At 37.0% G+C, this 12,270-nt stretch overlaps 1 protein-coding gene across 5 annotated transcripts in view; it reads right to left on the bottom strand.

Annotated features, from left to right (window-relative positions):
• Nucleotides 1-431: 431 nt before the first annotated feature.
• C20H5orf34 (chromosome 20 C5orf34 homolog) overlaps nt 432-12,270 on the bottom strand; it is a 29,694-nt gene continuing 17,855 nt past the window's right edge. For 4 of the 5 annotated variants that reach the window (XM_058564128.1, XM_058564127.1, XM_058564126.1 and 1 more), the window contains 3 exons: nt 10,815-10,913; nt 7,696-7,736; nt 432-832 (listed from right to left, as the gene is read on the bottom strand). In XM_058564128.1, coding sequence (XP_058420111.1) covers nt 639-832; nt 7,696-7,736; nt 10,815-10,913 — 334 coding nt within the window. In that variant the 3' untranslated portion in view covers nt 432-638. Of the gene's footprint in view, nt 833-6,625; nt 6,704-7,695; nt 7,737-10,814; nt 10,914-12,270 lie in introns of those variants that run through there. The other variant, XM_058564129.1, reaches the window with a different exon arrangement.

The raw sequence follows: 12,270 nt of genomic DNA, 5'->3' as shown, positions 1-12,270 counted from the left end.
AGTCTTGAGGTCTTTTTAGATGTGTGGTTTTGTTCTTTCCCAATAGACAAGGTTGTAATAAATAGCACATTTAGTGAGTTCATTCCTCTTTTACTTTCACATACTTCGTAGTATAAATATTTTCAGATGTTCAAAAAAATGGGAATATCTGGTTCATGAGACAGTTAGATAAAATTTAGTCTTTGCTCGATCCTTAGGTTGAAGCCTATGTTAAGTTTTTTATTGTTTTTTTTTTTTTAAGATCTAATTCTCTTTTTATGGTTCTACTGAAAAATACTTTGGAGTAGAGAGACTAAGTACCAAATGCCCACAATTCTGCTTATTAAAAAAATGAAAAAAAACTTGAAGATTAATAGTGAATGTGCCACATGATATAATAGCAACAACTATAATTTTATAAAATTTCTCATAAATCTGAAATAAGAAATTGTTTAAAATTTCCAAATAGTTCTTTATTAATAAATTATAAATATATATTTTAAAATTTACAAGTTAGGTAAAATTCCTTCAAAGGTAAATGTCATTTCTCATATAATCATTGTATAGAAGTAACATACACAGTTTCTTGGCTTACAAGTAATTTTATACCAGTCACTTGAAACAACATCCTTAAGGTTATATTGTAATAATTCCATTTTTCACTTTTTAGAGTTTGATAGAAGACAGTCAATATCCCGAAGGATTTCAGAGGTTTTTTTCAACGCCACTGATACTCTCTTTTCATTAACTTCTTCTAGGAAAGTTTCTGAAGATTGTGGTTTATAATGATCAGAAGACTGTTCATTTTTCCTTTTAGCAGTCTGGTTTAGGATACCACTACTCTCCAATAACACTAAGTTGCTTAATTAAGGAGGTTTCCCCCACATTTTTCATTATATAAGTATTTTTAATTTCAGAAAATCTGGCCTTCATATTAAAATATTTCTCCATTGGGAGGAAGATCTCTTGGATTCATAATGGAGTTGGGACTTCAGAACTTATCAAGTCTACCCCTTATAGATGAAGAAACTGGTTAGAGTATAAGAGAGGGGGAAAGGCAAGCGAGTATGTATGTGTGTGTTTGGATGGTGGTTTGGTGATAGGGAAGAAATAAAAGGAAATAGTAACATTTCTTTAAGTGAAGAATTAATACAGGAATAAAAGGGAACAAAAATAGGGGTGATAGGAATATAAACAATCTGTGTATTTATTATTTATTTATTTTATGAGGAAGATTAGCCCTGAGCTAACATCTGTTGCTAATCCTCCTCTTTTTGCTGAGGAAGATTGGCCCTGGGCTAACATCCGTGCCCATCTTCCTCTACTTTATATGGGACGCTGCCACAGCATGGCTTGACAAGCGGTGCCTTGGTCCACGCCTGGGATCTGAACCACGAACCCGGGGCCGCTGAAGCGGAGTGTATGAACTTAACTGCTACACCACCAGGCCGGCCACAGTTTGTTTGTTTTTTTTTTTTTTGGTGAGGAAGATCAGCCCTCAGCTTACATCCATGCTAATCCTCCTCTTTTTGCTGAGGAAGACCAGCTCTGAGCTAACATCTATTGCCAATCCTCCTCCTTTTATTTTCCCATAGCCCCAGTAGATAGTTGTATGTCATAGTTGCACATCCTTCTAGTTGCTGTATATTGGACGTGGCCTCAGCATGGCCAGAGAAGCGGTGTGTCGGTGCGCGCCCAGGATCCAAACCTGGGCCGCCAGTAGCGGAGCGTGCGCACTTAACTGCTAAGGCACAGGGCTGGCCCACCCAGTTATTTTTTAATTTAAAAAGATCTAGAGTGGAAAGAAACCTGTCCTCTGTTGCAGAGCTACTTTATTATTTGAATAGGATTACAGAAAAATCCTAAGATAGAAGTGATTTAGATGAATGGGTCGGAATGTACAGAACAAAAGGTTTCATTAAAAAAAAGAAGTCAGAGTCCAGTCCCAGATGGTGACGTAGGAGGCTCCTGAATCCACCACCTACCACAAACATACTGAATCTACAGCTACACATGGAGCAGTTCCCTCTGAAAGAAATCCAGGAACTACCTGAGCGACTTCTACACATCAGGCAAATGAGAAAATACCCACATCGAAACGGGTAGAAAAGGCTGAGACAGACTCTTGCCATAAACCCCACCCCTAGCATAGCAACCTACAATTGGGAGGGAACTCACAACTCCCAACTTCTCCCTGAGAAAAAAAGGGTTTGGACCCAACATCTACTGCTCCAACCTTTAAGACTTCTACCTGTGGGAAGGGCCCCCAAGACACCTAGCTCTGAAAGCTAACAGGGCTTGCATCCAGGAGACCCAAAAGACTGTAGCAAACAAAGAAGTGGTTCTTAAAGGGCTCACAAGGACTTGCTGGGGCTATCCCCCCAGGACTCAGTGCAGAGCGGGGAGACAGAAACTCTCATCTCCCAGTCTTTCCCTAAAAGAGGCCTATTTGCATACTTTAAAAGCTGCTGCCTGAGGATCAGTGTTCTAATTTAGCACACACCTAGAGGCTGAGTGTGATTCTCCCCAGAGGCTGGCAGGTGACATCTCCACCTTCTTCCTCTGGCCTCCTCCAGGTTCTGCTGTCTCCCTGGAAGGAGCTTGTGCACATGTAAAAAGACAATAGAAAAGGGCTGGCCCCGTGGCTTAGCGGTTAAGTGCGTGCGCTCTCCTGCTGGTGGCCCGGGTTCAGATCCCGGGCGTGCACCGACGCACCACTTCTCTGGCCATGCTGTGGCCGTGTCCCACATACAGCAACTAGAAGGATGTGCAGCTATGACATACAACTATCTACTGGGGCTTTGGGGAAAAAAATAAATAAATAAAAATTATAAAAAAAAAAAGACAATAGAAAAGGGGCTGGCCCAGTGGCGTAGCAGTTAAGTTCACCTGTTCCACTTCAGCAGCCCGGGGTTCGCAGGTTTGGATCCTGGGCGCAGACCTACTCACTGTTCATCAAGCCACGCTGAGATGGCTTCCCACATTGAAGAGCTACAACTCTATAACTATGATACACAGCTATGTACTGGGACTTTGGGGAGGAAAAAAAGAGGAAGATTGGCAACAGATGTTAGCGCAGGGCCAATCTTCCTCCAAAAAAAAAAAAGACAATAGAAAAGATCAATGAAAGGAAGAGCCGTTTTTTTAAAAGATAAACAAAATAGACAAACCTTTAGCTAGACTTACCAAGGAAAAAAGAGAGAGGACTCAAATAAAATAAGAAAGAGAGAAAATTACAACTGATACCACACAATACAAAGGATCATAAGAGGCTACTGTGAACAATTATACACCAACAAATTGGACAACCTATATGAAACGAGTAAATTCCTAGAAACATACAACCTACAGAGACTGAATCATGAATAAATGGAAAATCTGAACAGACTGATTACTAGTAAGGACACTGAATCAGTAATCAAAAACCTCCCAACAAACAAAGAGCCCAGGACCAGATGGTTTCACTGGTGAATTCTACCAAACATTTAAAGAACAATTAATACCAGTCCTTCTCAAACTCTTCCAAAAAACAGAAGAGGAGGAACACTTCCAAATTCATTTTATGAGGCCAGGATTACCCTGACAACCAGAACCAGAAAAGGACACTACAAGGAAAGAAAATTACAGGCCAGTATCCCTGATGAACATAGATGCAGAAATACTCAATAAAACATTAGCAAATGGAATTCAACAATACATTAAAATAATCATACACCATGATCAAGTGGGATTTATTCCAAGGATGCAATGACAGTTCAACATATGAAAACCAATAAATGTGATACACCACATTAACAAAATGAAGAATAAAAATCATATGATCATCTCAATAGATGCAGAAAAATTCTAAATAAACTGGGTATAGAGGGAATGTACCTCAACATAACAAAGGCCATATATGACTAGCCCACAGCCAACATCCTACTCAATGATGAAAAGCTAAAAGCTTTTCTTCTAAGATCAGGAACAAGACAAGGATGCCCACTCTCACCACTTTTATTCAACATAGTACCAGAAGCCCTAGCCAGAGTAATTAGGCAAGAAAAAGAAAAAAAAAGGCAAATCGGAAAGGAAGAAGTAAAACTATCTCTATTTGCAGATAACATGATATATATAGAAGACCCTAAAGACTCCACCAACAAATTGTTAGAACTAAACAAATTCAGTAAAGTTTCAGGATACAAAATCAATACAAACATACTTCATTTTATTGCACATCACTTTATTACACTTCACAGATACTGCTTTTTTTACAAGACCCTCCACCAACAAAAAGATTACAACTTGCTGAAGGCTCAGATGATGGTTAGCATATTTTAACAATAAGGTATTTTTTAATTAGTTATGTACATTGTTTTTTTAGACATAATGCTATTGTGCACTTAATAAACTACAGTATAGCATAACCCTAACTTTTATATGCACTTGGGAAACCAAAAAATTTGTGACTCACTTTATTGTGGTGATCTGGAATCAAACATGATATCTCCGAGGTATGCCTATATACAAAAATCAGTTGCATTTCCAAACACTAATAAACTATCAGACAGAGAAATTAAGAAAATGATCCCATTTACAATTACATCAAAATGAATAAAATACCTAAGAATAAATTTAATCATGTAAGTGAAAGATCTGTACTGAAAACTATATGACATTGAGGAAAGAAACTGAAGAAGACACAAATAAATGGGAAGATATTCCATACTCATGGATTGGAAGAACAAATACTAAAATGTCCCTAACACCTACAGCAATCTACAGATTCAAAGCAATCCCTACCAAAATTCCAATGGCATTTTTCACAGAACTAGAACAAACAATCCTAAAATTTGTATGGAACTACAAAAGACCCTGAATAGCCAAAGCAATCTTGAGAAAGAAGAACAAAGCTAGAGGCCTCATGCTTCCTGATTTCAAACTATATTACACAGCTAGAATAATCACAACAGTATGGTATTGGCATAAAAGCAGATTCACAGATCAATGGAACAGAATAGAGAGCCCAGAAATAAACCAATGTAAATATGGTCAATTAAGTTACAACAAAGGAGCCAAGAATATACAATGGGGAAAGGATAGTCTCTTCAATAAATGGTGTTGAGAAAACTGGACAGCCACATGCAAAAGAATGAAACTGGACCCCTATCTTACATGACACACAAAGATAAACTCAAAATGGATTAAAGACTTGACCATAAAACCTGAAACCATAAAACCTCCAGAAGAAAACATAGAGGGTAGTATGTTCCTTGACATTAGTCTTGGCAATAATTTTCTGGATTTGACATCAAAAGCAAAGCCAACAAGGGCCGGCCCCGTGGCTTAGCGGTTAAGTGCACGCGCTCCGCTACTGGCAGCCCAGGTTCGGATCCCAGGTGTGCACTGACGCATCACTTTTCCGGCCATGCTGAGGCCGCGTCCCACATACAGCAACTAGAAGGATGTGCAACTATGACATACAACTATCTACTGGGGCTTTGGGGAAGAAAAAAAAAAAAAAAGGAGGAGGATTGGCAATAGATGTTAGCTCAGAGCCAGTCTCCCTCAGCAAAAAGAGGAGGATTAGCACAGATGTTAGCTCAGGGCTGATCTTCCTCACAAAAAAAAAAAAAAAAAAAAAGCAAAGGCAACGAAAGTGAAAATAAACAAGTGGGACTACATCAAACTAAAAACCTCCCCAGCAAAAGACACTATCAACAAAATGAAAAGGCAACCTATAGAATGGGAGAAAATATTTGCAAATCATATATCTGAAAAGGGGTTAATATCAAAAAATATAAAGAACTCATACAACTCAATAGCATAAACAAAAAACAAAAAACAATCTGATTAAAAAATGGGCAGAGGAACTGAACAGACATTTTTCCAAAGACAGACAAACGGCCAACAGGTATACGAAAAGGTGCTCAACATCCCTAATCATCAAGGAAATGCAAGTCAAAACCACAATGAGATATCACCTCACACCTGTTAGAATGTCTATCAAAAAGATAAGAGATACAAGTGTTGGCGAGGATATGGAGAAAAGAGAACTCTTGTGTACTTTGGTGGAAATGTAAATTGGTGTAGCCACTACGGAAAACAGTACACAGGTTCCTCAAAAAATTAAAAATAGAACTACCATACGATCCAGCAATCCCACTTCTGCATATATATCCAAAGGAAATCAAAACAGTCTATTGAAGAGATACCTGCACTCCCACATTCATTGCAGTATTATTCACAATAGGCAAAATGTGGAAGCAACCTAAGTGGCCATTAAGGGATGAACAGATAAAGATATCTTTATTTATCTTTAAAATTATCTTTATTTATATTTAAAAATAAATATCTTGGGGCCAGCCCAGTGGCGTAGTGGTTAAGTTTGCACGTTCTGCTTCTGGCGGCCTGGGGTTAACGGGTTCAGATCCCGGGTGCAGACATACACACCGCTTATCAAGCCATGCTATGGTGGCGTCCCATATAAAGTAGAAGAAGATGGGCACGGCTGTTAGCCCAGGGCCAACCTTCCTCAGCAAAAAGAGGAGGATTGGCAACAGATGTTAGCTCGGGGTAATCTTCCTCACACATACACAAAAAAAATATATCTTTATTTGTGTGTGTATATATATATATATATATATATATATATATATACATACACAATCACACACACAATGGTATACTATTCAGCCATGAGAAAGAAGGAAATCCTGCTATTTGCAAACAACACGGATGGACCCTGAGGGCATTATGCTAAGTGAAATAAGCCAGACAGAAAAAGACAAATACTGCATGGTGTCACTTATTTGTGGAATTTTTTAAAAAGTCAAATTCATAGAGACAGAGAGTAGAACAGTGGTTGCCAGAGACTAGTGGGTGGGGAAAATAGGGAGAGGCTGGTAAAAAGGTACAAACTTTCAGCTATAAGATGAATAAGGTCTGAGGATATAATGTATAACATGGTGACTATAGTTGATAACATCGTATTATATAGTTGGAAGGGTGGAATTCGGATGTTCTCACCAAAAAAATGGGGGTGAGGGGTAGATATGTGAGGTAATGTATGTGTCAATTAAAGAGATAGGGTAATCCTTTCATAATGTATGTGTGTGTCAGGTCACCATGATGTACACTTTAATTATTTATTTATTTATTTATTTCCCCCAAAGCCCCAGTAGATAGTTGTATGTCATAGCTGCACATCCTTCTAGTTGCTGTATGTGGGACGCGGCCTCAGCATGGCCGGAGAAGTGGTGTGTCGGTGCGCGCCCGGGATCTGAACCCGGACCGCCAGCAGCAGAGCGTGCGCACTTAACCGCTAAGCCACGGGGCCGGCCCATGATGTGCACTTTAAATAGCTTACAGTTTTGTTTGTCAATTAGACCTCAAGCTGAAATTTTTAAAAATCAGAAATAATAAAAATCCAAAAAAAAGGAAAAAGAAATCAGCAATAGGTCTCAGTTATAATTTAGAATATAATTATATAAGTGAAAAAGTGGAGATGTTAATCCTAGCTCACTGTCCTCTGCCTGATTTAAACTCAATGAGACGTATAAATGTTAACATGATGTACTTTCTATAGACAAGATAACATCTTAAATTACGATCTTAAATATTATTCAATAAAGCTGCACAATATATTCAGTATGAATTAATATAGAGAGTCATGAATTAAGCTTAGAATGGAAAGGGAGTCATTATACAGGACAATACATTCTATTTAAAGGATACAGTTAAACTTCTGTATCTTGTCAAGTTCAGAAGCCACAGACCTGTGCAAAAAACAAAAGGTAAGTTCATGCTGGCTGATTCTTTCATATCCACAATATTTCAAATAGGCATACTTGATTTGTTCTTATAAAAGTTAGAATTTTAGACAGAAGGACCTAGAAGTTAAGAATTCTCTTTATATTGGCTTTATTTAGCAACGAATCAACTTGATTCCACTGATACTTACTGAGTGCTTTTAATGAGTAAAGCAAGTGAATAAAAGTCCCTACCTCAAGGCTATTTGAATCAAGTATTGATTTGAAGGTAACGGGCCTTCCTGCTACAACTTCTTAGTACTAACCTGGCATACCCTCGACTTTCCTCCTCAAAGTTTACCCAAACTTTAAAAACCTGCTAAAATCTCATCACTTCTGTGAAAGAAGTGCTCTCTTGTCCTTGAATTTCTATAGCATTATGTTAATTAATCATATACTTATTTTTGATGTCTTCTCTTGAATTATTTAATTTTCTGATCTTCAAACCTAGATTTGCAAGAGAAAAGATCTTTTCATATTCTTCTGTACTCCGCACATACAGTAAGACCTCATTTATATGGAACTCTTAGGAAATGGATGGTTTTGGAGGGCCAAGTTTTTACACGGTGGAATCAGGTGTCAAAACATAATTATTTTTTTTAGTAAATTTCTTCTGAAATAGACTACCTCCTCATTTCATTGTTTTCTTAAGCACAGTATGCTAAACATTCTCTTCTCCTTGACTCAAAGGGTTAACATATGAACATTAGCTCTTACCGTGTTCCACAGAAACACATATGGGGGCAACTAGTAAAGGATAGAGGGCTGAATGGATACAACTCTAGCAGAACCTCTTACGTGTGTGTTCTTTGCATTTTTCCTCATTAAGCTTGAATGAAATATGAGCAGTGGCACACGACTAGAATATAGTGTAACTCGACTAGCTCTCTGCAAAATTAATGAGGACATTAATGTCTAAAACATCTCTTTATTCAAGACACTAGAAAGTCTTCTTCACAGTTCCTAATAGGGTATAGGACTTGTCTGCTTTACTACAATGGACCACATGCACCTCCTCGTCAGCTTGCATGCCCTCCTTGTACTCCAGTCTATGGGTGGAGAATGAAAGAGATCTTGCCTCATTTTAAGCATCTGTGGTAAAGACTTGGATATGACTTAGTCCAAAGCTTGCTGATTCTTCATCATTGTAAAACACCTTTTTTTTTAATATAAGACACATTTTTCTGGATGTAGTAGAAACTACCTTTGATGCTGTTGCTTATATGATGAATCAACTTCTTACGAAATATCTTCTGTACTATTTTTTGTCTAGCATCCCTATTAAAAAGTTGCATCAGTAAGCTAATAATAGAAGGTGAGTTGGAAAAAAATACTGAAATACAATTTAAGTAGCTGTTTATAGTGCAATCTCTTCTCTTCCATTAATATACCCTCTTTGACAAGAAAACAAATCACAGAGGAGATGTCTTGGGCTTTGCATGGGGAATGGAGCTATTGCAAGTGGCTGTATCGCCCCTCCCTACTCTTCCTCAATTCCTTTGTCTCTGCTGCTCCTCATTGCTTCCACCCATAACTGCTATCACCAGTCTTCACTTCTCTCGCTCCCTCACTTTTTAGTATATCTTGACAGTTATCCTCTTCTAAGCTTTCATATAAAAACGCCAGCATTTTATAAACTCTGCCAGCTGAGCAATGATGAAGTGACCAATTTTTATGGCCATGTACAATTTCCCTTTCTTCCCAACTATGTTTTTTGCTAGCTAATTGAGCAACTTTTCTGCTCCAAACAGGCTGTAGTTGAAGAATCAGGGATCTGGAAAGCTGGATCCTTAAGATACTGGGGATATTCAAACAACACCTACTGATTTGATTTGTATCCCTTTCTCTAAGTAACTTAGGAATGAACAGGTGGTAAGAATCAGGCTTAATGTTTATATTTTGTTCACCATGCAAGAATAAGACAGTCACAACTTACTTTAAAGCTTTCTAAATTGTTCCTGGTAATCTTCTTTTCCAATATATTATTGGAGATTATACTGTCAGTGATACTAACCTTCCTAATGACCTTTCTTCCAGTCATTTTTCCATTTAGCAACTTGTAATTCCATCAAGTCTGAACTCCTCTATTGATTACAAGATCCATTCCTGTCCATCAAAAGTCATACTACACCCAGATAGCATCTGCTCCATAAAAACTCTTCTCACTATCTCCACAGGCCAAAAGATCTTTTTTTACCTCTGCCCTTGCTTCCTCCCTAAAATGTCTTAATTTCACTAAATATTCCTCTGAAGCCCAGTTCTAGTCCCCTGCATAGTGAAAGGCACACAGGAAGGACTAAAATACTTGCTTTATTTGTTGATTTGCCAATTAATTTCCAGGAGGTAATTAATATGAGAAATTATTTAAAAATCAACAATAAAATGTTAGTCAACATTTTATTTCCTTTAATATTACTAAAATTAACAAAAAATCTCCTTTAAATTTTTCCATAAAATTTTCAGGATGAATTTATCACATTAAGAGTCACCCATTTTGGGGGCCAGCCCGGTGGCGTAAGCAGTTAAGTGCACGCGCTCCACTGTGGCAGCTCGAGGTTTGCCCGTTCGGATCCCGGGCGTGTACTGACGCACTGCTTGGCAAGCCATGCTGTGGCGGTGTCCCATATAAAGTAGAGGAAGATGGGCACAGATGTTAGCCCAGGGCCAGTCTTCCTCAGCAAAAAAAAAAAAAAAAAAAAAGAGGAGGATTGGCAGATGTTAGCACAGGGCTGATCTCCTTACACACACAAAAAAATAATAATAACAATTTAAAAAAAAGAGTCACCCATTTTGATATGAAGTTTCCAATGCAGTTTTCTGACCTTCAGATGAAATATAATATGATGAAATATAATAAATTAGATATCTGATTAAAGATAAATTACTTTCAAGCTTAAGCTACCAAAACACTATAGGACTTCAATATATTTAACTAAGAGAAAGTTTTCTTGGGAAAAATGTCTTAGAGTTTACCATTTGACATTTTAATCTTTGAGTATCAGCCGGCTCTTCTACACAGATTAAGTTTAAAAGAAATATAAATACCAATTTTCTTCAAGAACAGAAGATGAAGGATGTGTGGGCATCTCTCTCTGACTAGTCTGGGTCAGTCTTCTGCACCATGATATTACGGTTGTCACATATCTAGATTGAATACATTAAAATAAATATTTTAAAAATGAACTTGTATAATATTTATAAAAGTATTCAAAAAATAAAAAAATCATTAAGACAATTTGGGAAAAAAAGGATAAAGAAAAAAATTCTAAAGTAGGTATTTACTGGGCAATTTTATGAATCTTTTTCATTGGAAATATAAAAGGCAAGTTTTTCTCAGTCTTCAAGAATAAAATGATTTCCTCATATTCATGATTAATAAAGATGAGATTCCAGAATCAGCAAAGGTGATACCTGGATTTCATTCCAACTTCAAATTCAAATGTCTAAATTCTCCTTTTAGTTTTTCAAAGTAAAATGAGTTTCATTAAATTTTATCATAAAAATATCTTTACACATACAACTAAATGAGCATTTGCTTTCCAAAATTTAAACAAGAAAACATCCATTAGGGGCCCGCCCCGTGGTATAGTGGTTAAGTTCACATGCTCTCCTTCGGCAGCCCAGGATTCTCAGGTTTGGATCCCAGGCACGGACCTATACCACTCATCAAGCCCATGCTGTGGCAGCAACCCACATACAAAATAGAGGAAAGCTGGCATGGATGTTAGCTCAGGGATAATCTTCCTCAAGCAGAAAAAGGAAGACTGGCAACAGATGTTAGCTCAGGGCCAATCTTCCTCACCAAAAAAAACAAAAAAACAAAAAAAGAAAACATCCATTAATGCATACACATGTGTGTGCACAGACACACACATATACAATTATATATAACTCACTGAACATACAAAACAAGTATCAAGTTTAATAAAATGAATGATATAAAGTGATTGGCTGAAACAAACAGTAATATTTTCTAAAGACACTATTTTTTTGAGGCAAATTATTCAAACTAGCAATGAGTGTTACAGCATGTGGACCAAAATGCAATAAATCTCAATAGAAAAATAAATTCAAGAGGTAAGGAAGCAATTCTTTTGTGAACATTCTCAAGTAAAATCACTTAAATTTCAAGAATATCACAAGTACAATGATTATAACAAATTACAGAAACTGAAAGAGAAAAAGCATATTCATAAAAAGCTGATTTCAAGAATCTTCTCCAATTAAGAATAATCATCAGCTAATTTATTTTTTTCCACTTTACAGAAATATATGAAAGTTTATTTGTGGTTGGAAACCTTATTGCAAATTGGTTAGGGGATTAATTAGTTAACTGGTTAATAGAGCTGACCACAACCTCCACAGCAAACCAATTATATCTATAACACATTCATTTTGAAAAATCACTTGAATACAAATGGAAATGATTAAAGCTGACCTGATCTATTTAGTTATGCTAGATGCCAATATAACTGTAAACTTCGAAACCTGTTGAAATGAC

This window comes from Diceros bicornis, chromosome 20 (assembly GCF_020826845.1).
Source record: "Diceros bicornis minor isolate mBicDic1 chromosome 20, mDicBic1.mat.cur, whole genome shotgun sequence".
Taxonomy (NCBI): Eukaryota; Metazoa; Chordata; class Mammalia; order Perissodactyla; family Rhinocerotidae; genus Diceros; species Diceros bicornis.
This window is presented reverse-complemented; position numbering and strand designations above follow the sequence as displayed.